Genomic DNA, 26,833 nt, shown 5'->3' with positions numbered 1-26,833 from the left:
GTTACATCTGCCCCACCTGCAGTGCACATTGGCCCTTATTCTGATTGAGTCAGATGGCTCCGAATGCGGAAGGACGGCCGATGGTTGGTGTTTGCGCATGTGCAGAGGCGTATCTGCGCAGAAAACGATCAGTTGGAACAATCCGAACAGGGGGTGGAGAGGGGCGTGAAGGGCTGTTTGGGCTCATTACCATATGCGTACGCCCCACGTTTCATGGGCGTTCCCATGAAACCGATGGGAGTACGTATGGTAATGCGGCACGTGTGGGGGCGGACATATGACATAGCCGGATGCCAGCTGCCCGTCCATATCCCTGCTTTTGCACAGAGAAATGCCCGAGTGGTCTGGAGCACTCGGTGCTGCCTGACCACTCAGTCCAGCATTCGATGGTCATCGACGGGTGAGGTTCCCACAGATGGAGGAGGTGTTCACATAAAAAATCCCCTCGCGGTCCGTTCGGTAGTCTTCTTACTGCATTCAGACGTGTGAGCGATCCGTACAGAAGGCGGGGCTAAGAACACTCGGTTCCTTTCCGAAAATATGCTTCCGACCGAATTAACTAGAATAAGGGCCATGGTTTTGCCCATTTGAGAAGGAATTTGCCTTTTGCGAGTGAACTAGAATAATGGCCATGGTTAATAAATTATGGTTTGGGTTTTATGACAATCTGTGTAATCTTCACTACTCCACCCATACAGTCCACATGAGTGTGACAATACCAGAATAGGAAGTACTTAAGCTCACCTGATATCTACATGATTACAGTAGTTTTAGTCATAGGTATTAGAAGCGCTTCACGCTGTATTAATGTAATAATACAGTATAATGACCTCTGATGAGCAGGGCCAATTCCATTAGCACCAATGAATATAAATTTTTTTTTGCAAAACAATGTAACGTAGGGTGCAGTTTCAGGAAATTCCTCTGCCAGTAAGTCTGGATGAGCACAATAGAAGGCCAGCCTGGCAGTATATTAGCTAGATTTGTTATATAAATTAACATAGAAAATGTTGTGTTAAAAATATTATATTTCCTATATAACGGTAACCATTACAGGTCAGGATGATGAGTACAAATGTTTGCTTGGCAATTTTCACACCTATTTTGACAAATTAATTTGGCACTCAAAGGGTTAATGCTGACTTGCTTACAGTCAGAACTAGTTGGGGGCATGGACATAATAAGATGTCAAGAACTCAACATAATCATGCTGGCCCTGGCTCTTTCCTTCTCATCTGCCAGATACTCAGTTTGATTAGGATTTGATGGCTAAGGAGATCACTGCATTGAACTGAATGCACTTTGTCATGTTGCTTTATCCACTTTGGAACCTTTTTATCTTTTATCATGAAGCGTTAGCATGCTACAAAGCAGTTCAGTCTGACTTCTGTTTCCGGAGGGGAGAGTAATCATTTGATGATCGGCAAGCATCAAATGATTTGTGTCCACTTCAGCCGAATGCGAGGGGATGTGTTGGCGTACATCCCCTCGCATGGCACCGAGTGGATTCGGGGGGGCACTAAGCAGCAAATGACCGCTGTTTAGCGAGCAGTTCTGAATCAGTGCCATATTGTGCTCTGCAATTAGGTCTGAATTAGGCCCTTATTATTATGTATTGTACCGCAGGTCATATTTTAATTGTGCTAAGCCCCATACACGCAACGTGATATTTTGAACAGTTTCGTTTAGAAATGGGCTTATGAGCGATATGGGTCACAATGTCGTCTATTGTGTACACTCAGTATAGTTAACGATGCGTGCTCCCGCGTGTCGTTAACAATGGTTGATGTTTTCCATACATGCAGGTCAACTTGGCAATATATCCAAAGACTGCCATGGTTAGCGGGTCCCCCTGACATCACTTTACGATATTGGCGGCCAGTAGCGTTCAGTGTGTACTGACAATGTCGGCCGGACGCAGGCGATATCGTTAACTATATCTGTCTCCACCCCCGTTGTGTAGCATGTATGGGGCTTTAACCTATGTCAGCCCTGTACATGGATACCCTGCTTCCTTCCGAATAAATGCAGTATATTTGCATCAATATTATTTTGGTGGAGGCCCATCTCATTATTATATTAATACTGCCATGCCTGATCATCCACGCACCGGTTTTGCTCCTCATACCGTCACACACTACTACCGCCAAACCACTACTGTCTCTTATCTTCCCCATTTTCCCTGTGGATTGAGCACGCACATTTCTGCATGCCTGCCTGACTTAAATAGCATATATGTTGCTGACAGTGATTTAGTAGCCAATTATATGAACAGCAGGCGTTCCTAATAAGTTTATGAGTGTGTCAGTAGATAACTTTTCATAGTAAATAAGCCTGTTGTATGCCTGACAGGCAGCTGTGGATAAAAAATGAGGCATCCTGTTATTAAGTCTGTTACAACTCTACTGCTATTCAGAGTAGAATGGTAATGTCACTGGGATTTGAGGTCCTAACAAATGACTCCGACAGAGCCTCAAAGAATGCAGAACGATGCATCTTATCCTTATCCGCTGAGCAGCTCACTAAAGATATATAAATGCTCTTAAAAATATTTTGTAGCTATTTATCTTCTTATTTCATTAATAAAAAACTCATAAAAAATAATTGTGACCATTGGCCCTTCTTCGAAAATCCCCAAAGCCTTCCAGTACTTGAAGCTGTTTTTCTGTTTTTTTCCTAGTACCCCTGGTCTCTAAGATCTGTCCCAGTGACACCTACAAGGTTTGGAAGAGTGGGCAAAACCTACGTGTGGACACCACTCTGCTTGGGTTTGATCACATGACTTGGCAACGAGGGAACCGTAGTTTTATCTTCAAGGGACAAGGTGAATGACCATAGTGTCTTGTACATAAACTGCATTATCAGGCTATCATGCTGTTCCTAAACACTGTATGTACCTAACTATATACCCACAGACACTAGTGCCGTGGTCATGGAAATTGATCATGACAGAAGAGTTGTCTTCTCTGAAACTCTGACGATAGGTTCTCAGGACCAAGAAGTTCTCCTGGCTGCTGTGCAGCCCACCGAAGAACAGGCCATGAGCCGCCTGACAGCTCCTGTGGTCACAACTCAGCTGGACACCAAGAACATTGCCTTTGAGAGGTGAGTAAATAGAAAATGAGCACAGCAGGTATTGTGGCTATGTATTGTGGGTCTGTAATATAATATATACACATCTAGACATCTGTAAAGTAGTAAAGGTTGATTCCATTTTAAAGTGGCTGACAACAATTATTAATGTAGAATGGGGGGGAGGGGTAGTTGTTAGGTTCAGCTCTGGAGCAGTGTATAAAATAAAACTATCAAGAAATGTAAAGCACTGCTTTATAAGATTATATTAGAAGTTAGACGGTGCAGTCTGGCATCATGCCCATGCTGGAGTAAAGCTTCTATGTACTGAACTTGTGAAATGTGGTCAGAAACATTGTGTACTGTACTGCCACCAGGGTGGTGAAAGCCCTTGTTAGCATGCCCCTAGGCCATAACATTAACTGGGGATGTACGATTATTGCTGACAGTGCTGATGCACGTGGCACAGTCAATGCATTTGACTAACACCCTCCAGCCAGAAACTACAGCAATGCTAACTGGAGCATCCTGCATCTGACCGGAACAGTCTGCAGCCCCCCCCCCCGCCACCACCACCACCCATGGTTGCCACTCAGCATACCAGAAGTTGGGGGGGGGGGGGGTGAGTGATATCTACTATTCCTTTTCAGTCTGGAAGTGTGTCACTTAGGGGTGACACCCTGTAGCCCCTTCGGTTCCCCACTGTGCATGTTATCAGAAGAGGGGTATTTGAAAAGGGTGCCGGACGGGACTGTCAAAACACGACGGCCGTCGGCTATTTTCCCTCGTGGGGGTCCACGACCCCCATTGAGGGAGGATAGAATAGTGCCCGCAGCGTGGCAAGCGGAGCGAGCCAGCAAGGGGCTTAGTTGCGCTCACCATGCTGTCTGGGTCCGGCCAGTCGGGATCCCGACATTGGGCTAATGACTGTCGGGATCCCGACTGTCGGACCCCTGTACCACACCCTTTGAAAATTTGAAGAGCACCTGTCACCTGCATACCACATAGTAAAATCTATACATAGGATGGAAATGGCACCAATAGAACAGTGGACTCCCTAGACACTTATCAGGAGTACTTAGTAACACTGGTATTATATACTACCCTGCTGTTACTAGTCATTGATATAATATCCTAAGTACCTGTGCCTCTCTTCTAGCCCATCACCTCCTCCATGCTTGAGGCCATGAGAGGGCCACAGAGGCATTCAAATCACTGTATCATCTGAAGTCTCTCTGCGTATATGACATACTGGGAGGGATCCATGTCTGATCCCTCACAGCCATAGCTGGCATTACCCTTAGCATTGGAGCCCTGGCGGACGTGCTTTAGTACATTTATAAATGTGGTAAAAATAAATAAATAGGGTTTTCATTGCATTTCTAGCTTACTATATCCCTTATGTCACTTGTTTAGTGTATTAGAAGCCACATACCTGTATCTAGGTTCACCAAAATTGTAGCAGAGACCTTATCTGCCATGTAGTAATTTAGAAAAGATAGAAATGTAGCTTTTTTTGGAATTTAATATATTGACCTCTTCTCTATGCGGAATTTGTACTGTAGTAAAAAAGTGACAAGAAATGTGTTTATTTTCCCTTTACAGAAACAAATCAGGAATCCTTGGGTGGAGGAGCGAGAAAACGGAGGTTATCAATGGCTATGAGTCCAAGGTTAGAAACCTAGCATATAGCAATATATACATAGAGGAGGAGGGGGCTTTGTAAATGTACAGTATGTTACAGAATTCCAGCAAACTACAGATGGAGCATGCTTCTTCAGATATATTGGATGATACGGCATAGGCAGCATGCTGAGACACAGCACAGATGGTATAATTGTGTACATTGCTGCCGTACAGCACTGATACCCACTATGACCAGAGCAACAGAGAGCCTGGCTGGGCCAAGGTACTGTACTTTTCAGGGAGCATGGATGATTTGGGGAGGCGTGGCCATGCCATGACATCACAGGATGTCACGGTGGCCGCAAATAAAAGTCAGTTTCCACTAGGGATGTGCACCGGCCACTTTTCGGGTTTTGGGTTCTGATTACCTTGAGGTTTTGGGTTCTAATGGGTTTTGGCAAAACACCTCCTAAGTGTTTTGTGTTTGGATTTTTGGGGTTTTGGGTTCTGATGTTTTTGTTAAAAAAGCATAAAAACTGCTAAAATCGCAGAATTTGGGTTTTTGGGGTTTTTTTTGCTCCTACGCTATATTAACCTCAATAACATTCGTTTCCACTAATTTCCAGTCTATTCTAAACACCTCACACCTCACAATATTGTTTTTAGGGCAAAAGGTTGCACCGAGGTAGCTGGATAACTATGCTAAGCCACACAAGTGTGCGGCACAAACACGTGGCTCATGTAAGAGAGGCACTGCAGCGGTAGATACGGCAGTACTAGGCACCAGACAGGTAGATACAGAAGTACTAGGCACCAGACAGGTAGATACGGCAGTACTAGGCACCAGACAGGTAGATACGGCAGTACTAGGCACCAGACAGGTAGATAAGGCAGTACTAGGCACCAGACAGGTAGATATGGCAGTACTAGGCACCAGACAGGTAGATAAGGCAGTACTAGTTACAAGACAGGTAGATACGTCAGCAATACTAGTATATGTGCACCAGCAGAATTTATAATAATTAATTTTATTATTAGGTACTGCTTGGCACTCAGTGGCACACGTCAGTGCACCAGCAGCATGGAATTATTTTTTACAGTCCCACGCAGCACAGGTATTATTTTTTAATTAAATTATATATAGCAGCCTAGTATGTACTAGGTAGGTACACTAGGTAGGCAGTAGCACTGCCAGTGGCAACAGTGGACTGAGTAACTAAATAATACTGGCAGATTCAGTGCAGGCAGCACCAGTGGACTATATATATAATATAATTAATTATTCATATAATATATAATATTACAGCACAGCACCAGAGGTAGGCCCCAGCACAGAGGAGACAGTAGTACTACAAGTACACAGTTAGACTGTCCTCCTTGCTAGGGAGAGCCCACCATAAGCAGAGAGGAGAACAGAGTACACAGCAGCACTGAGGGAGACAGCCCCAGCAAATAAAATAATTACAGCACAGCACACCAGAGGTAGACCGCAAAAAAAAAAAAAAAAAATTGCGTTCAAGGTCAAGCTCAAGTTTAAGCCCCAGCAGCAGCACCAACACACCCTCTCCCAACCCACTACTAGACTGGAGTGAAGATGGCGGGCGCAGCAGCCGCTATTTAAAGCCTCGCAAAATCCGGCGCCGGGAGATGACGTTCTGACCACGCGGATGGACCCGAGTCAGGCGGTAATCTCCTAGCGCTGCTCGGAACCGGGCTCGGAATGATGACGTTCGTGGGGGCTCGGATCTCTGGAATCCAAGTCTGCACATCTCTAGTTTCCACTGACTTTTATTTGTGAAGGCAGGAAAATCATTTGATAGTCAGCGCCCATTGGATGATTTCTCCTGCTGCAGAGAGGTGCGAGGGGATGTGTTTTCAGTACAAATCCCCCTTGCATGTTAAAGAGGGGAATCATCTACGGCATGGGAGGGGCTGGGATGGCAGTGTCTCTGGTGCTCGGCAAGCTTACCAAACTGACCAGAATCACCCCCTTATACCCCTTTCACACCAGAAAATGCAGGGACCCATCCAGGTATACGGGCCAGGGATCATGCTGGGGCATTCCTGGGTCGGCCCCTTTCACACCAGAAAAGTCCCTGCAATTTCTGGTGTGGGAAGGAGGCAGGCAGGAGGTGGGTTGGTGGTAGAGAGTACACACACCGGGTTGCTGGTTCTCGGTGCAGGCTGGGTATTCACACAGGTGCAGATGACACACAGTTCAGGCAGCAGGCGCAGATGATGCAGTTCACCAACTGCAGTGAGGGTGCCGGAGAGCTCCATCATCTTCATCCGCCGCCTGTCCTGTCATCTGCGCCAGCCGCCTGTGGGGATCCCTGGCCTGACCACACGCACGGAGCACCGGCAACCCGGGTGAGTACCCCTACCCTTTTCACACCGGCCAGGACCCCATATTGAACCTGGGAACAACCTTGCTCCATAGCAGGGTTGATATCCCAGAAAATTTTGCCAGGATTTTGGCCCGGGAACCAATCCGGGACTTTAGGCTGGTGTGAAAGGGGTATTAGTGTAAAGTAGTTAGCTGGACACTCAGACACCACTACTGCAATGAACAGAAATGAAGAGGGATATGTAATAGAATGAGAGATTCAGAAAGTGAGAGATTTGGGAAGAAATCTCCAGTTTTTTTTAAAGCGGCAATCATTTACACTGCAAAACCAGGTTGATTTTGAAATGTTTATGGGGGGGGGGGGGGGGGGGGGGATCTTAGAATGCACACCCGATTTACATGAGGTGCTATCATGCTGGGACTTGTAGTTCTGCAAAGAAAGACATGTGGTGCAGATGCACACTCCATATTATTAAATCAATAATAGAGGCTCTTGGTATATTAATTGGCCAATAAATATTTGCCCACCAACCAGCTTCACGGTGGCCTCATTTTTGGTGGGTCCCTAATACTAAGAATCTGGGGCGCGGAACCCCAAAAAGGCCAGCATAAGCCAGTCACCCCAGGGCAGCAGACAAGTGAAAAACTAAGCTATAAATGTGTGTTAATAAGAAAGAAGCAGGAGCTAGAGGTTAAAAAGTGTAGTGCTATGAAGTATAATATTAGTGAAAATAAATAGTGCTAAATAAATGTTAGGGTGTGCCACCCCGAAAGCAACTCGGTTACACCAACCCAAGGGGAGCCGCGCCCCAAATCCATCTCCAAGACTAGCAATTAGTGTACATTTTTAGGTCTTACCTTCATTGTGCCCTCAGTTTGCAGTCTGTGGCTACCAGGGACCAAACTGGTGAACTAATGTTCAGATCAGGTGGGCGGGGTGCTACTCTAAGTTGAAGGAGTCCCAACCTTCAGGTGTACAGGTGTACACAATGTTAGCTTATGGGGGGGGGGAATCTTAGAATGCACACCCGATTTACATGAGGTGCTATCATGCTGGGACTTGTAGTTCTGCAAAGAAAGACATGTGGTGCAGATGCACACTCCATATTATTAAATCAATAATAGAGGCTCTTGGTATATTAATTGGCCAATAAATATTTGCCCACCAACCAGCTTCACGGTGGCCTCATTTCTGGTGGGTCCCTAATACTAAGAATCTGGGGCGCGGAACCCCAAAAAGGCCAGCATAAGCCAGTCACCCCAGGGCAGCACACAAGTGAAAAACTAAGCTATAAATGTGTGTTAATAGGAAAGAAGCAGGAGCTAGAGGTTAAAAAGTGTAGTGCTAGGAAGTATAATATTAGTGAAAATAAATAGTGCTAAATAAATGTTAACACACATTTATAGCTTAGTTTTTCACTTGTGTGCTGCCCTGGGGTGACTGGCTTATGCTGGCCTTTTTGGGGTTCCGCGCCCCAGATTCTTAGTATTAGGGACCCACCAGAAATGAGGCAACCGTGAAGCTGGTTGGTGGGCAAATATTTATTGGCCAATTAATATACCAAGAGCCTCTATTATTGATTTAATAATATGGAGTGTGCATCTGCACCACATGTCTTTCTTTGCTGATTTTGAAATGTAAATGATTGCCGCTTAAAAAAATCAGGAGATTTCTTACCAAATCTCTCACTTTCTGAATCTCTCATCCTATTACATTTTACCCGAAGGCTTTTAGGGCCAGATGTACTACTAAGCTTAAAAAGTGATAAAACGAAGAATAATAAACCATCAGCCAATCAGCTCCTAACTTCCATGTTACAGGCTGGGTTTGAAAAATGGTACTTAGGAGCTGATTGGAAAGTTGTTCATCACTCTCCATTTTATCACTTTTCAAGGCTTAGTACATCATACCTCTCAACAGTCCCGATTACAGCGCACAGCGTCTATTCCCGCAGCCAGGGGGCTGGGGGCATGGCTAGAGGCTCACAGAGCCTCTGGGTCATGCCCCCATAACAGCAAAATTGGGGCAAAATTGGGTCACGCCCCTGAATTAGGCCACGCCCCCGAAATTTTCGGTGCGACCAAGGCGCACAGCAGCTACGTCCCGCCTCGGGGACGTCAGAAGTTGAGACGTATGGTACATCTTGCCCATAGTATGGTACTTCAGTGTGTTTTGCAGTGAAATAAATATTGAACATTTGTAATTGTGGGGAAGAAAGGCAAATATAATCAGTACTATTTAATTTGCAGCATGCTTTACAACCAAACAAGCTGAACTGATAACAATGTTCTGGGGAAGGAACTCAAAACAATACAAAACCTATTACTGTACTTCTAAACAATGCACAAGATGAATCATTAAGGAAAGTGCAAATACTTTATGTGCATCATGCTGTTCTTTCCAAAGTAACTAAGGGAAAAGTTTAAAACATAAATGTCAGAAGAGCAGTAATGTATTTTAAGAGCCTCCACGCACATCGCACCATGCATATGCACCTTGGCGGCCGATGCGAGAGCAGCCAGCATGCTGAGTGCATTGCTGAATTTCTCTGGCTGCAAAATTGTCGTTTGTGGGCATGGAAAAGACCTGTCTCATGGGGGCGTTGCAGACATGTAGCCAGACTTCTGAGAGAGTTTGGGGGAGTGCATACTATGGCCCTTATTCTGGTTCACACATAAAGGCAAATTCCTTCTCAAAAGGACAACACCATGGGCCTTATTCTGGTTGGTGCGGCCGGATCCGAATATGCGGCCAGGACCGAGCGTCCTAAACCCCGCCTTTCGTACGGATCGCTCACTGCGTCCAAATGCGGTAAGCCGCTGATCGCACGGAGCACGAGTGGATTTCTCATGTATACACCTCCTCCATCTCTGGGAACCTCCCCCATCATTCGATGGTCGCAAACCATCGAATGCAGTACCGAGCGGTCAGGCAGCTCCAGCGAGCTCAGACCACACGGGCATTTCTCCGTGCAAAAGCAGGGATCTGGGCGGGCAACTGACATCCGGCAATGTCATATGTCCGCCCCCTACACGTGCGTCACGGCCGCATTACCATACGTACGCCTAGCGTTTGCATGGGAACGCCCATGAAATGCGGGGTGTACACATATGGTAATGAGCCCAAACAGCCCTTCACGCCCCTCTCCTCCCCCTGTTCGTAGTGTAAACAATTCATGCGGAATTTGGACGTATGTCCCTTTCACACATGCGCAGATATGCCTCTGCACATGCGCTAACACAAAACATCGGCGGAACGAACGCACGCGGACATGTCCGCACCAACCAGAATAAGGGCCCATGTGCACTGCAGGTGGGGCAGATGTAACTTGTGCAGAGAATTAGATTTGGGTGGGGATTTACTTCTGTGAGATCTGTATTGCAGTGTAAAATTAAAGCAGTCAGTATTTTCCCTGCACAGAAACAAAATAACTCACCCAAATCTAATTATCTCTGCACAAGTTACATCTGCCCCCTGCAGTGCACATGGTTTTGTCCATTTGAGAAGGAATTTGCCTTTGCGAGTGAACCAGAATAAGAGCCTATGCCTGCTTCTGATGCTTCTGATGGAACTGTTTAACCCAGTGTGGTACTTACATAAGTGCTTATAATAATGATGGCAGTTGTTGGCAGAGAAAAGTGTACAGTATGACGTACGTAAAGGGCCTTCGAGACCTGACAGGTGTCCAGGTACCAGTGGGGCATGGCCAAATAAAGGTTAAGTTTGGCCATGCCCTTTACCAAAAATGCAAAAACATACAATGGACTCTGCCAAAAGGGCACAACGTTTCACAAGCCTATGTAACAAACCCCCCCCCCCCCCCCCCCCCACAGAAAATCTGTCTGCAGCAGCTGTGATCATTTGTGTGCCTTTAACGCACAAGAACAAAGTACAGGTACAAGAGTACAAGATACACAGTCCAGTTGTCATGGTAGCATAAAGGAAGGAAGTATGGAGTTCTTGATACAAATTTTAATAAGGTCCTCGCTCTTAAAATTTGACCCAGGATTAACTCTTACATTACCTGCTTCTCTTTAGTCAATTTGACATTGTGAGTCATTATTTTGTGGCAGTCAAATGTGGTACACAAATGGGTGTATGTCCATTAGCGTCTAAATATTTTTGTAGAAAAACTATAAATATCTCAATTCGATTTAGGTAGCAATCCATGTAAAAGCAGTTTTAGGTACATGTGTTGTGAGGTTTGGCTGTAGTAATAACATTTATAAAGTTGACATTGATAATGTACACATTTATTGTTGAAATTTAATTATGGATCATGTCAGCATCTGCAGAATGTCAACATGTGCACAGTGCCAACACAGGAAATGTCAACATTCTGCACAGAACTACAGCATAGTTAGGGTTAGACTATAGGAGAGGTGGCTGGCCGGACCGCCCGCCCCCCTCACACGCCTGGTCCATTCGCATGGCTGCAAATCGAACATAAACATCCATTCGCATCCTATGGGGGAACACCCACATCAGTCAATGGTCGCCGACCACTGAATGATGTGGAGGGTGGACGCATATCTAAGTGACTCTCAGGTCACTTAGATTTGCATGCACACTCGACAGGAAATGGGCAGGCAGCTGACATCCGGCGATGTTAGCTGCCCGCCCCTGCGTCACTGGGTGATTTCCATGGGAACGCCCAGCGGTTTCCTGGGAACGCCCATGAAACACTGGGCGTTCCCATAGGTGAATCCCCCGGCCCACTGCCCCACGCCCCCCCTACACCTTGAGTGTGCGCGCCCTGTTCGCCGCCGCACCCAGCGTCTGCACATGCGCAGAAATGCAAATGCATAGGGGACCGAACAAATTAGAATAACCCCCATAATCTTGTGCTGCTAATTAAGAGTAGTTCATAGACTCACAGCCTGGGTGTTCCTCAGAGCCTTATGGTAGCCTCTATTTTTTGGTTAACAGGCCACAGGGACCATTAAGGCAAGCCTCTGTTCCACTGAGCTTCTGCTGCTGCTTACTCCATAAAAGTTCTTTATAGGTTGCCAATAATATTATAGTAGTCAAAGAAAGCCATTACCTTACACTTGCATTAGGCAGCACGGACGGTGTAATGGTTAGCATTACTGCCTCACAGCGCTGAGGTCATGGGTTTGATTCCCACCATGGCTGTGTGGAGTTTTTATATTCTCCCTGTGCTTGCGTGGGTTTCCTCTGGGTGCTCCAGTTTCCTCACTGGTAGGTTATTTGTCTCCCAACAAAAATGAACCCAAGAATGTCTGTATGTGCGTGTGGTAGGGATATAGATTGTAAGCTCCACTTGGGCAGGGACTGATGTGAATGTTCTCTCTACAGCGCTGCACACATATGATTAAGTGGTAATAAATAAATAACATATGTGTGTATATTTCTCTGTGATCATACAGACAGTGAACACAGCTTCACTTTGGAAATGCAGTGATGGATGAGATATACTTGGAAATGAATCACTCCTGGCATACTGTAGGCACTATGCCTATTCAGCGACTTGGAACTGTCCTCATTGAGCTATTCATTCCCAAATAATCTCTCAAGTCAAGAATGTCAACATTTCAAAAAGCAGATAAGTAGTGAGTCACTTATCCCAGGAATTCCCATATCCTCTGCTTCTAATGAAAAAAGGAAATTCTTCAGATACTATAAAATCTTATTTTTGGAATGCTTGCCAGTTATGGTATTCCCTGGAAATATTTACATATTTTACTCCATTCATTCTTCCTACCGCTGGCTGTGATTGTCTGACATTATTTTACTACTTACATGATTGGATGATGGCAAAATTTAGTTAAAACTCTATTGGTTGCTGACCCCAAGCTGTTACATTGGCCATTGTATGAAGGAAAATGCAAAGAACAAACTTTAAACGCTATAAATCAGTTTTATAACATTGATGTCGCAACGTTCTGGCCCATAGAATAACTATAGAAGCCGCTGAAGGTGTGGAATGTTCCCGGACATGAATATCGGGATGAGATAGACACATTGGGGGTTATTCTGGTTCGCTCACAAAGGCACAATCACTCTCTTATGGACAAAACCATGTGCACTGCAGGTGGGGCTGATGTAACATGTGCAGAGAGAATTAGATTTGGGTGGGGTTTGTACTTCAAACTGATATCTATATTGCAGTGTAAAATAAAGCAACCAGTATTTACCCGGCACAGAAACAATAAAACACCCAAATCTAACTCTGTGTGCACATGTTACATCAGCCCCACCTGCAGTGCATATGGTTTTGCCCATTAGAGAGTGATTGTGCCTTTGTGAGTGAACCAGAATAACCCCCTATATATTTACATTAATGGAACAGTAATGAAGAGGGGAAATATCCAGAAAGGGCTGCACAGTGCATGCCAAACATTGGGTCTTATTCTGGTTCACTCCTTCTGGCAAATTTCTTCTTAGATGGACAAAACCATGTGCACTGCAGGGGGGGCAGATGTAAAATGTGCAGAGAGAATTAGATTTGGTGAGATATTTTGTTTCTGTGCAGGGAAAATACTGACTGCTTTATTTTTACACTGCAATATAGATCTCACTGTGAAGTAAAACCCCACCCAAATCTAATTCTCTCTGCACAAGTAACATCTGCCCCACCTGCAGTGCACATGGTTTTGTCCATCTAAGAAGGAGTGAACCAGAATAAGGCCCATTGTCCTACACGGCAATAGAATTATTCTCACATTACACTTGCATGATTGCACTATGTAGTTTGTAATGGAAACAGCCACCTGGTTACACATTATTAGGTTCGTTGTCTTTCATATACTGCAGGAATACAATGAAATTAATGGAATGAAAATAATAAAATCACTGTGAGACAATTCCAGATGTCTTCTAATAATAAGTCTGGAGAAAGCTTACATTCTGCGTACTCGTCTCCCTACAGTCAGGAAGTATCATGCATGTCATTATACATACAATGCATTGCACCACTCATTGCAGGCATTATGACATCATGCTCTATGGATGAAGTAAACCTCTCCTCATCAGAGCGGTATATTGCTACGACAGGACTTTATGACCCAGGAGTTCTATCTGCACATACATTGGATGACGCACGCATTCAGGGGACATTGGAAGGGATCAGAGTGGATCTCTCAGGAATCATTGCAATAAGAATCCTGTAGGATTGTATTAGGCAATGCTATCTATAGATAGTGTTGCCTAGTGGGACCAGTTTCCAGAATGTATTGTAGCACATGGAGGAATTATGCCAACCCATCCCAAATGGCATTTTTGGAGGTTTGACTGCATTTTCAACTTTGATTCATCCCACCCTACATCATGGCAAGTGGAGGGAACTTTATGATTCTGATGTCTGTGTTTGCCAACATGTGAATGTGATGCTTTGACTTAAAATGTAAAAAAATAAAACATATGTTTTCCAGTTGCATATGAAATGCTGTAGGTCTGGTTGTCAGTGGTACAGTATGAAATGTAAAGTTTGTGTTATACCGAATTTCTCTTTGAACTGTGCTGTAAATGTGAGATATGTTCCATTATTGTGTATTACAGTACACTCCAATAGGCATTGCAAGGTTATGGTTACTATACACTGTTACTGCTTTATTTTATAACAGTGTGAGTCATATTCATAGAAAACATATCACTTTACCACCATATAGTCTGTGTTGATGAGAATACTTTGTATGCGATGTTTCCATCAGTCTCCCAATACTGAGAAGGGCAGTCCAACCAGATGCATCATTGTGCAAGAATGTGTGCTAATCACATACAACAATGTGGTGTAACTGTGTGTGTTTGTGCGATCTATCTATCTATCTATCTATATACACACTTGTGGGCGAGATGGACTAAGCCTTGAAAAGTGATCAAATGGAGAGTGATAAACCACCAACCAATCAGCTACTACCTGTCATTTTTTTTAAACCCTGCCTGTGACATGACAGATAGGAGCAGATTGGCTGGTGGTTTATCACTCTCCATTTTATCACTTTTGAAGCTTAGTACATCTGGCCCACAGACTCATGACCAGGCATGTCGGAGGTGTTCTGGTCACATACTTGTCCTAATGTGTAAACAGCTGTTACATGGACATATTGCTATTGTTACAGGAAGGGGCTGTGGAATGTTGCTTAGAATGTGACTAATGCTGGATACACAATATAAGAGTATCTACAGTATCCTGTATTTCTGTGGAACAATATTGTGGTAATTTATTTGGGCAAAGATCCCATACCTATACCGACACAGAATAATACCTGAATTTGCTGATTTATTTATTTGCCATTGACCAAATCTGGATAAATATGAAACATTTCACAAGGAATAGAGTTCTGCCCAGGGAGAATCTGCTGTGTATATCATAGTTGCCTACCCTCCTGCATTCTGCAGGAGACTCCCTGAAATAACAGCAATCTCCCTCTCTCCCTCATTAGTCTAGCAATCTCCCTCATTTCACCTAGCCCACTTTATACTGTTACATTTTTTGGGGAACCAAGGAATGATAGATAGATAGATAGATAGATAGATAGATAGATAGATAGATACATTTACATTAAATCATCAGCACCATTTCCCAGCACTTTACCAAGTATAGTAGCTCTTACTAACTGCTTTGGGGCTCATCTAAATTTGGATATAAGTCATTTTAAAAGATTCCTCTCAGATGTAGCAGTGCACACCCACGCTTCTAGGTGCCATGTTCACAATCTCTTTTCACAATCTCTCCATATATGAAACTAGACACGCCCTTTGGTAAGAGGATGACATGCCCCCTCAATGGGGCGTTTGCAAAATTCTATTACCAACTATAATCTCCCTGAAACTAGTTTTCAAAAGTAGGCAAGTATGGTGTATATTAATTAAATAAAGCTACATGTTATACAGTTTAGTACTGTAAATTTCTTTCCCCACGCACAGAGGCTCACCTGGACCAGTGTTCTGTAACTGATGAACAGTACAGCCCAAACATCTTCCCCCACTTTGTGTGTGGTGCAGTACAATGTGCCATAGTAAGGCATTGCATGAGATGGGCCTTATAAGGATGTGTCCACATATGATACAGTACATATATTCTCTAATTGTCCCATTTGGCACGCAGTGGACTCTGATTTAGCCACACATCTTTTTCCTATTAATCCGTGACTTCCTGTGTAATAAAAGTAGTAATCCTAAATACACAATCTGGATGAAAAGGGCAAATACAGTCCAATATGTTATGCTTATCCACGAATGTATACTTATTCCTAGTAACCTAAAGTATCCACATCTACAAGTCAGAAAAAATCACGTGACACGGTTGTAACTGTCTTATCCAGGGGCTTCTCAGGAACAATTGAATTAAATCATGTTTTTGTGAGAGTTACTGGTCACATTTTTTGCATCTCGCTGTATTTCCCCCATTACAGTGTTACTTACGCTTTCATTTATGCAGGGTCATATTTAGAATTGTCTACAAGAGTCATTTGCACATGTCTGACCATTTCAGGTGGACCACCAGTAAAATGATTGGGGTAGTCCTTTAACCCCTTCCCGACATTTGACGTACATTTACGTCATGGTCGGGATGTACTTCCCGACGCATGGCATAAATGTACGTCATGACTTTAAAGTGTCACCGCGTCTATAGACGCGGTGACAGAGGGACGATGGCTGCTGTCCCTGACAGCAGACATCTTCCCTCGTGGCCCAGGGGGGGCAGCGATGCCCCCCCCCCATCGGCGATCGCTGCGATTGGCTGTTCAAATGTGAACAGCCAATTGCAGCGTTTTCTGTGTTCTGTGTATAATTTTGTCTCTGCTGCCCCCTAGTGTCCAAAAAAATTAAAAGGAGGTTGAAATAATGATGGTAAAATAAAGTAGACATATGGTCTTTGTTAGTTATTAACTTGAGTGGTATGATTATTTGTCTCACAAGCAGAAAATGTAACATTTTGCAAATTGCAAAATGTTCACTTTTTTTACGACATTTTGGTATTTTTCACAAAAAAAAACACTGTATCGACCAAAATTTACCACTAACTTAAAGTACAATGTGTCACGAGAAAACAATCTCAAAATCACTGGGATAAGTAAAAGCAATAAAAAGTTATCCCCACATAAAGTGATACATGTCAGATTTGAAAAAAAGGGCTCTGTCAGGAAGGCAAAAACAGGCTGCGGCGGTAAGGGGTTAAAAGAGCCCCGATCAACAAGCTACTAACACTGGAAGATTACAGACAAGTATCTAAAGAAGGATTCAACAGAGTTGTACTGTAGTTGATACAAATTTCTTAGGTTAAATTTTTAATATAAAATATAATCTAATTTTAGTTCTTAGTCGAGATTAAACCTAGAACACATACATCATTTTTGCATCCCCAGAAATGCTGGATGCCCCTGGAGACAGGGCTGTCTTCAGTGCTGGCACTTTGGTGTTACTCCTTTTTTAGGGTGACACCTACAGTAGCTAGTGACACCACTGCTTAGAATTACAGTATATCTCATAACAAATTTTATGTACAGACACAGCCAGACCAGTTTTAACCAGTTTTATTATATGTATAGATGTGTAAATCCAAACTGCATTAAAAGAAAGCATTTTTTTATTTTTCATTTTGTAAACTTGGAATTTTGTGAATCAATTCAATATGCAGAGAATAGGCTGAGCACATTCTTACATTTTTATACATTGAATTCAAATTTTAGCATTTAAAAGGTTGTTCTGAGACCATAATAACCATTGATGCGGTTCATTGCCCTTTACCGTCATTAGTGACTGAAGAGTACAATTTAGATGAAGCCCGCTTCAAAGCGTGCATAAACTTATGAAGTTCTGCGGATGCAATAATAGCTAGGTATGTAAAGACATATATAATGCAAATTGAGCAATTCACTGGTATTCCAAGTTAATAAAGTAGACATTCAATTAAACTGCTGTTTAATTCCTTTCTGGTTCTCTTCTCAGGTCTATGGAGCTTCCAACGTAGAATTAATTACTAGAACCCGCACAGAACATTTATCAGACCAGCACAAGGGAAAGAGCAAAGGTAATGTCATAGTGGAAGTATAATATTGTCCATTGTTCAGAAAACTTGCTAAAGTACCCTTTAAAATTGGAATCTTGTTCCTTGCTGCAGCCTCAATAGAAATATCCATGGAGTATTTCTAAAAGACCTCTCTTGCAAGGCAATTTCTAGACAATGTGGCACCAAGTGCCAACAGTCAAAATGTTTTTATTAATATTATTGTTATTATTATTATTAATAATAATAATAATAATAATAATAATAATAAAATAAATTATATAGGTGAACTTAGGATCAGTCATCTGGATCATCTATGAAAACATTGGGCATCTGAGTAGCCCTCAGGTTAAGCAGGATAGCAGGTATTTTCATGCTGCTGGGACCAGTTAGGTGCAGACCTTGGCCTCGACATTCTTACAAAACAGGGACCACTAGCCTTCTGTATTCTCATGAATATAATTCAGCTCACTATACAGATGCTTTCATTGTGTGTAGGTCAAGGCGAGTAAGTGAAGCGGGTACTGTAGGTGAGGATAGCATGTGGTGGACAGCGATCCGGCTCAAGCTACAAGCACTCCACACCAAGACCGCCAGACTGCCTAATATGGCGCGACAGTGGCAGGGCTTGGGCGCAAACCATGAGCACCGCCGTGACAGTGCCGGGGGAACAGCCGGCAAGTCTGGACTCCTTTATTCTACACCCACAGCTTCCTATCTGTGTAAGCAAACCCTGTTTATCAGGAGCCATTCCCACAGTCGCGCCATTACAAATCTCAAAGTACATCTAGAGACTAAGGGGGTATTCAATCTTTGTGGTGCACCCGCAGCCATCTCCCGACGGGGGAGATGGCTGCGGGGCCCTATTCAATGCTGTCTTCCCCGACAGCATTGAACAGGGGTTTTGCGCAGAACGAGCCCGACAGCACAAGCTGTCGGGCTCATTCTGCCGAGAAAAGCCGGAAATAGGCGAGCTCCTGGCCGGAGCTCGTCTATTTTCGTCATCAACTCGCGGCCACACCCCCTTCTCGCTGCTGACGAAGCTCCCCAGCGAAGCGTGCGCTGACCAAACACTCCGTGTGACCCCCTGTTCCCTTCCCCAATTTGAATGCATTTTGATCTGTTTAGATAGGGCATAGTATCTAAGTGGTGCATCGCACTCTGTAGTAGCTGAACCAGAGGCGCGGCACTTGACGTCCGTGACCGCGACCTCTGTGCCCAGCCAACTTAGGCGCACACCCGGTGGTATCCGTTCCCCGGCGTTTGCAGCCTTCGTGATAAGTCTCTGGCGGCTATTAGAAACTGCGTCGGAGACGAGATACAGAAGACAGACCACGGTCTGCTTCGGGTCTCGTTCCTCAGCAGCAGCATTACGGGGGACATATATATGTCAAAACCCCGAACACATTATTAAAATCACGGCCAGTGACTGTAAAAATTCTCTATCACCTCGATATATCACAGAGGAATAAAAATAATCAGATTTACTGACTTACTGACACAGTGAGTGTCAACTAAATAAACTGTGATACCCACTACAGAGAAACATATTTGCGAACCACCAATGCCCATGTGTAAAAAACAGACAACAGTATAAAACCAAGCATTTATTTTGAAAAATTGTCATATTAAAATTATAAATATTATTTGGAAGGTACAGGCAATTTGAAGGGTATTTTCCCGCCCAAAATACCTGCTGTACTCCGCCCCCCTCCCTCTATCATTAGAATAAATAAAACTGAATATAAAAATATTTTATTTTGAATAGAAGATTAACAGTATTTTAAAATATCAGTGTTTATATGCGATTTATGTAAGCATAGAATTTGAAGGCAGATCAGAACCACTTGGCCCATTTAGTGTCGCCTAAACACATGTACATACACACGCTTTAACATTAGGGTTCTTTTTTTGTGGGAAATATTTTAACTTACGTTATATTTAGGGATTGTGGGAGAAAACTCACACAAGCAAGGAGAGAACATACAAACTCCACACCATTAGGGCTGTCGTGAGAATCAAACCCATGACATCAGTGCTGTGAGGCAGTAATTATATCCATAGCACCATCTGTACTTGTGTGCTGTAAATGTCAAGCATCTTGGCTTCTCTGACAGTGCACAATGATAATGGCTTTGCAAAAGCGGCTGTGTGGAAAAACAGGGATTATAGCAAAATATGACAAAGGAAAGACAAAAAAAACAGGGGTCCAATATTACAAGTATAATTCCTAAATATTTTTTGTTGCATAAAGTAACCAAAAATAAAACAAAAATTATTAACAATATTTGATCATTAAATAAAATGAAATTAAAATTTTCAGTAGCATATACAGTAAGTAGAAATCTGATCTTTTATATTTTAGGGTTTTTTTTAGCTGTATTTTCAAAGCAGGAATACACAACAGAATTTAGGTGGACAGATGGGTTATTCCCACTCATTGTGTATAGCGCTTCCTGCTTCAAATCTTTACGGCGGTGAGGCAGAAAACAGTAGCGTTGAGATCTATTACCAGCTTAGATGCCGGAGTGTATGTGTGTGGGGGGGATTTCTCACACCCACTATCACTGCTGGAACACACAGCGCATGAGCCTAGTGCTGATGCGCTATGTGCCACCCAATAGCCGAGAGACATACATACATCTTTCTGCAGTCATACCAAACAGGTCGCCAGGTCGCAAGAAAATCTTCTAGCATTAAGTGCATTTCTTGCTGCTTTTTTTCCAAAAATGTATCTTAGTCACAACGCAATGTAACTGTAACCCACAGGGAGACGGAGCTGATTAATTTGATATATAACACTTGTATGCACTGATTCTACAATATGCTACAATAATCTGCACTGTTCTGCACATATACTCAGTCACACACCACATACAAGTGTCATATACAGATTTGCCCCTATAGATCTTTTCTCCTGATGCGTACCATGATGTGCAGGTATGTGCTTGCACACACATACCCACGTACACATTAGCAGCAATGGAGGAGTTGGCGGCCGCAGCTCTATTTGGAAGGGTACGCTGTGGCATGCGAGCATGTGCGTACCCTATGTCTGTAAATACATTAACAACAATAGAGGGGCTGGTGACCGCAGTGTTATAGGGAGGGCATTACTATGTTATGCTGCTACACGCAGCAGCAGCAATCTGCGAGCACACATGTATCAAATGAATCCGCACGGTCTCCTTGTGCATCCTACGCACATTCGGCCAAATGTAATAGTCTCTGAGTTCGGTGGTCATGTAGGGTGCCGTCCGAAATCTCTGAGTTTTTTCAAGGGGCATGGTTTTGCCTTGTAAGTGATTTCCCCCTTTATAAAAACCCTCTGTGTTTGGCTGGCATCCCACACAGTCCGGAACGCGGAGGTTATTACATTTGACCGATTGCGTGGGGGCAAAGACTCATTTTCAACAAACAAAAAACGTACAACACTAACACAATTGCACAGAACCTGGCTGCTCACTCACACCAGGCATCTCATGCTGGATGGCGTATTAAGGGTAGATGTATGACATGAACACTTAATATGTAATGAACTAGTAGAAACTGCATTGTACAGGGAAGAATAAAGATGTCATTTCAGTTGCTGTCATGGGTAGTGAAGTGGCTATGCCCGTCCCTGATTACTACCCTTACTTCTCAATTTTCTCTCCAGGCAGTAAAACCCCTCTGCAGTCATTCCTGGGGATAGCTGAGCAGCACGTAGGACCAAACAATGGGGTGAGTATTATTGTGTGATGTCTGGATCCTAGATAGTGTCTTTCCAGCCGCTTGTCATTGCACTTTGATGAAACCAGCATTCAGTGCAGATCAATACCTGGCGTGGCACGATGTAATCATACTGGCTTTCTGTCTGAAGGGTATCAATAATTGTGTCACAAAGACCTAACATTACCTCTAGATGACGGTACAGACATTATCTCTGTCACATGCCGTCTGCTTGTGTGTAGAGGAACAAATCTGCTATTTGGCTCTGTGTGAAGTACCTCCCGCAAGACAAAATGTACCATATTTTATAAGCAGGCCAGCTTCTATTTTCACAGCAGTTTTATAAAGACCGTCAGAGAAATGTGTAAGCAGGGCCAGATGTATCAAGCTTCAAAAAGTGATGAAGTGGAGAGTGGTAAACAACCAAACAAGTCAGGTCCTACCTCTCATTTTCAAACCCAGCCTGTAACATGGCAGTTAGGAGCTGATTGACTGGTTGTTTATCACTCTCCATTTTATCACTTTATGAAGCTTGATACATCTCGCCCTGAATCCATATACTAACATCTGGTGGCTCAGATAATGACAGCTATATCAGTGAGGCAGGCTTCCACAGAAGATGGTTAGGCCATCAGAACATGGGGGGGGGGGGGGGTTAGGAGTCTAAAGTTCTTTTTTGTAAGTAACTCGTACATTTACAAACCTCACTAATATATATTTACATATACTGTAAAAAAGATGCGCGTGAGTTTTAGAAGTAATCTTACAGTAAAATCAAACTGCACATTCACAATGGCGCTTCTTGCACTCTGTCCATCTGGATAAGTATCCCCAGCCTGCTACGCCTGGCAGGGCAGTCATACTCGCCCACCTTGCCTTTGATTAATACATCACAGAGCTCCTGCCACAAAGCTGGGCCTGAAACACATAGCTTTCCATATTGCATGCAGTGATGTAATTGTAAGTTGCTTGGCATCCTTCCTCCACTGCCTACAGTCAGACCTGTGCCAACATACTGCAGAACTGAGAGTTCTATGGTAAGTCACTTCTGCATATCTCTATAAGGAGGCAGAGACAGAGAGAGAGAACCATCTTATGTAACAGCTTTGGTGAACAGAAGGAAAACACGTGCCCCATGATGGCGCTACTATAGAATAGGCATCAACATGTAATAGTACTTTCCTATTACATTGTCCCTTGTGATAATTGTCACAAACTCTGGATTTCCTCCTAAATAAACTCACGGAAAGACAGACATAGTACAGTATTGTCAAATAAAATATATTTTTTTCGCTCGTGACGCGGGCAGATTTTGCAGATTTCTTACCAAATATCTCACTTTCTGAATCTCTCATCTTATTAAATTTCCCCCATTATATCTAGTAGTACGGGTTGGGATCATTTGGTCTATTGCATTATGGTAGAAAGTCATTAGGTCGAATCCATTAGGTCGACATGCTAAAAGGTCGACATGACTCTAGGTCGACATGGGAAAAGGTCGACATGATTCTAGGTCGAAAGGTCATTAGTTCGACAGGTCATTAGTTCGACAAGGTCATTAGTTCGACATTGTCTATGTCGACATTCACAAGGTCGACATGGGGTTTTTCACTGTTTTTTTACCTGAATGTCAACACAGTCGACATGGACACAGTTTAAAGTGCACTGCATCCCCTCGCATCGCTCGCTGCGCTCGCGATGCGTCGGGCACGGTGCCTCGCTACGCTCGGCACACTATTTTATTCTCCTACCACGCCCTAGTGGATGGTAGGGCATGAAATACCGCCTGTCGGCACATGTTGGCTCAAAAAACAGTGAAAAACTCCATGTCGACCTTGTGAATGTCGACATAGACAATGTCGAACTAATGACCTTGTCGAACTAATGACCTGTCGAACTAATGACCTTTCGAACTAGAATCATGTCGACCTTTTCCCATGTCGACCTAGAGTCATGTCGACCTTTTAGCATGTCGACCTAATGGATTCGACTTAATGACTGTCGACCATAATGCAGTAGACCAAATGACCGCATCCCAGTAGTACAGTGTTTTTCTGTCTGGGAACCAGATCCCTTTATGTTTCCTTGAAGCAGGTTATGTGTTTCCCTAAGTGAAAATATGGCAGATGTGCAGGTTTATTTAAGCACGTCATTTCCAGCTGCCCCCCACCTCAAATTGCATGGAAAAGTAGTCCTTACTGCAGTAAAATCACATCAGCGTACACCAGTGCCCTTGGGACTGCCCAGTGATAGACATGGTGACTCCTGATGCAGAGTATTTACAGAGCGCACATATTTAGTGTATAGAGAGAGTGTAAAATACTATTATGCTAATATTTGTCCTCAGCATGTGGGAAACCTGGAATATAGCATAAGGGTAAATCATTAATGGTTCCACAAAATTGATAAATACAAATGAAAAAGGGTTTCTTTATATGAGTGAATAGCTGTCTAATATTTTAATTATTTTATATTTTTAGCAGACATTAATCACCCAGACTTTTAGCCAGACCAACCCAACAGCCATCACACCGGACGAATACTTTGACCCTAACTTTGAGCTGGGACACCGGGACATGGGGAGACCAATGGAGCTCACTACCAAAACTCAGAAGTGAGTGGTGCTGATGAGGAGTAGCCTCAATATTGCACTATATTCTTTTTTTGTTCCTATTTTCTACAGTATATCCGTATCATGATCCCATTTGTGGAACTTTGGGGCAGATTTATTAAGCTTGGAGAAGAGATAAACTGGAGATAAGGCAAAAGGAGATAAAGCACCAGCCAATGAACTGTGTTTGAAAATGACAGTTGGGAGTTGATTGTCTGGTGCTTTTTCTCCCTTTACCTTATCTCCAGTTTATCTCTACTTCAGGCTGAATAAATCTGCCCCATGTAACTAAGGGACAATAGTGAAAACATACAGAGATTCCATAGTGTAGCTGAATGTCCTTTGCAAAATATCACACCCCTGGAGAACAGTACAGGTTACACTATGGTCAAGAACATTGCGTATATACAGTATATAGAAATAATTTTTATAAATACTACATAGAACCCTCCATATTGAGGAAAACAACTCTTAGTCTTAGTTAGCCTGCAATGGTTATTCTGCTTTCATGTCAATAATAAATATATGTATGTCCCTTTACTTTGTTTACATATTCAGGTTTAAAGCCAAACTTTGGTTGTGTGAGGACCACCCCTTGTCCTTATCAGAACAGGTGGCACCTATCATTGACCTCATGGCAATAAGCAATGCACTTTTTGCAAAACTTCGTGACTTTATCACTCTCAGGCTACCCCCGGGATTCCCTGTCAAAATCGGTAGGTGAACACCATTTGCAAGGCAAGTCTTTCATTAATCTGGCTCGTTGTACTAGCTCTAGTAATAGGTGTTTGGCATTCTACCCTTGAATGTAAGCATTCAGAGGGTCATTCTAAGATCGCATATTACCGAGTCCATGTGCCGCCGCCCCGGCGAACCCCTGCCGCCATTTCCCCTTTGCGAGGGGATGTGATATAAAGACACATTGTCTTGCATGTGCCGGTGCAGGATATATCATTTGATGGTCGCTGACCACCAAATGATTTCCCCTGCCTTTGCAAATATAAGTCAGTGGAGACTGACTTATATTTGCGGGCACGTTACGTGGGCACCGGCCTGCCCACGTACCCATGGGAATGCCCAAGTGCAAACTCCAACTATCGGTGCAGGGGCAGAATTCGGTTTACTCCGTGTGATCCAGAATCGGACCCTGAAGTACATAGTCAATAAATAGCGACAACTATTATAAAGTCTTGTCCTGTGACAGTCACAGTTGTGTTGCAATGTATTTTTATTGATTCTGCTGATTTAGAACAATATAATAAGAATTTTGATTGGTTAGTTGCGACTATTGGGTTATATCGCTTGGTCACAACCACGCTTTTGGCTTAATATAGGGCATGGAAAAAAGCTTGTTTTAACCAGATCAGATAGATAGATAGTCTTTTTTGCATCTTTTTTCCATTAAAATCCATCTTATTTGCAAAACAGAACACACTGGGCCCGATTCAGACTTAATCGCAGCTGAGCGAATTTGTAGAGGCCAGCGAACAGAAAGATGCCGCCTCGCTATAGTGAAATACCGCCCTGCACACGTCTAGCATTTATACAGCATACCGATTCTCAGTGTGCGACTGCCGCTTGCATAATATATGAAACATTACAGAGTTTTCCTGGAAAATACTGTAACATAACAAATAGTATGCGGATACAGCAGTAGTCACACACTTAATATAGGCGGCTTGTAATCAGCAGAATCTACTTCTGCTTCCTATTTGCTCTGTTCTGCAAATAGCATACATTTGAATGGAAAATGTCTCAAAAAATACAAAGCTACTTTCTTAAGCCCCATACATATTAGGGAGGTCCCCCCGACACTGATATTGGCGGTGGCGGGACCTGGTGGGGGAAACCGGCATCAGCAAGTGCATACACACTTGCCAATGCCGCACACGGTGGGGGAACAGCGGTCATGCTGCAGCATGGCCGTCGTTAACGATGTCCTCCATCATCCAAACATGCTTGGAAGAGGGAGGGCGTTGCTAACGACACATGGGAGCGCGCATTGTGAACGATGCACAGCGTACACACTGGACGCTATTGTTTACAATATAATTCAGGAAGCCCTTTCTGAACAATATTCTGACCAATATTGTCTAAAGTGTATGGGCCTTAAAGGCCACCATACACTAACTCGATTTGGGTCGATTTCACCCATTCCTGATGAAAGGGGCTGAGAAATCGACCCAAATTGTGTCAGTGTGATGTCCCCTCAGGTCCAATGCACAGTCCCGCATGCATCGGACCTGAGTTGGAGGTCGGACCGGCATGCAGATCCGACCTCGGACCTCCTTCTTGGCGGCGGGGAACAGGTGTCGCATTCAAGCTGTCACAAGTTAAAGGACAACTTGTGATGGATAGCATTTGACTCCGCGGGTGAATAGCTGGGCGTATACTGCTGCAAAAAATCGCAGTAGTGTTTGCCCAGCTTTACACTATGGCATGGAGCTTAGAATGGCCGCTTAATGCCAAATTAGGATAGATGTACGTGGACAC

The 26,833-nt window shown here is 43.6% G+C and overlaps 1 protein-coding gene and 1 long non-coding RNA gene across 5 annotated transcripts in view; one reads left to right on the top strand and one right to left on the bottom strand.

Annotated features, from left to right (window-relative positions):
- LOC146059791 (uncharacterized) overlaps window positions 1-26,833 on the bottom strand; it is a 57,133-nt gene that overhangs the window by 10,105 nt on the left and 20,195 nt on the right. The window lies entirely within an intron of this gene.
- ANKRD13B (ankyrin repeat domain 13B) overlaps window positions 1-26,833 on the top strand; it is a 167,271-nt gene that overhangs the window by 123,593 nt on the left and 16,845 nt on the right. For 2 of the 4 annotated variants that reach the window (XM_083172312.1, XM_083172314.1), the window contains exons 5-11: window positions 2,681-2,824; window positions 2,916-3,105; window positions 4,678-4,744; window positions 17,961-18,042; window positions 21,677-21,741; window positions 24,213-24,343; window positions 24,899-25,056. In XM_083172312.1, coding sequence (XP_083028438.1) covers window positions 2,681-2,824; window positions 2,916-3,105; window positions 4,678-4,744; window positions 17,961-18,042; window positions 21,677-21,741; window positions 24,213-24,343; window positions 24,899-25,056 — 837 coding nt within the window. Of the gene's footprint in view, window positions 1-2,680; window positions 2,825-2,915; window positions 3,106-4,677; window positions 4,745-17,960; window positions 18,043-21,676; window positions 21,742-24,209; window positions 24,344-24,898; window positions 25,057-26,833 lie in introns of all 4 variants that reach the window. The other 2 variants (XM_083172311.1, XM_083172313.1) reach the window with 1 other exon arrangement.

The sequence above is a fragment of the Crinia signifera genome, chromosome 2 (assembly GCF_055691185.1).
Source record: "Crinia signifera chromosome 2, ASM5569118v1, whole genome shotgun sequence".
NCBI lineage: Eukaryota > Metazoa > Chordata > Amphibia > Anura > Myobatrachidae > Crinia > Crinia signifera.
This window is presented reverse-complemented; position numbering and strand designations above follow the sequence as displayed.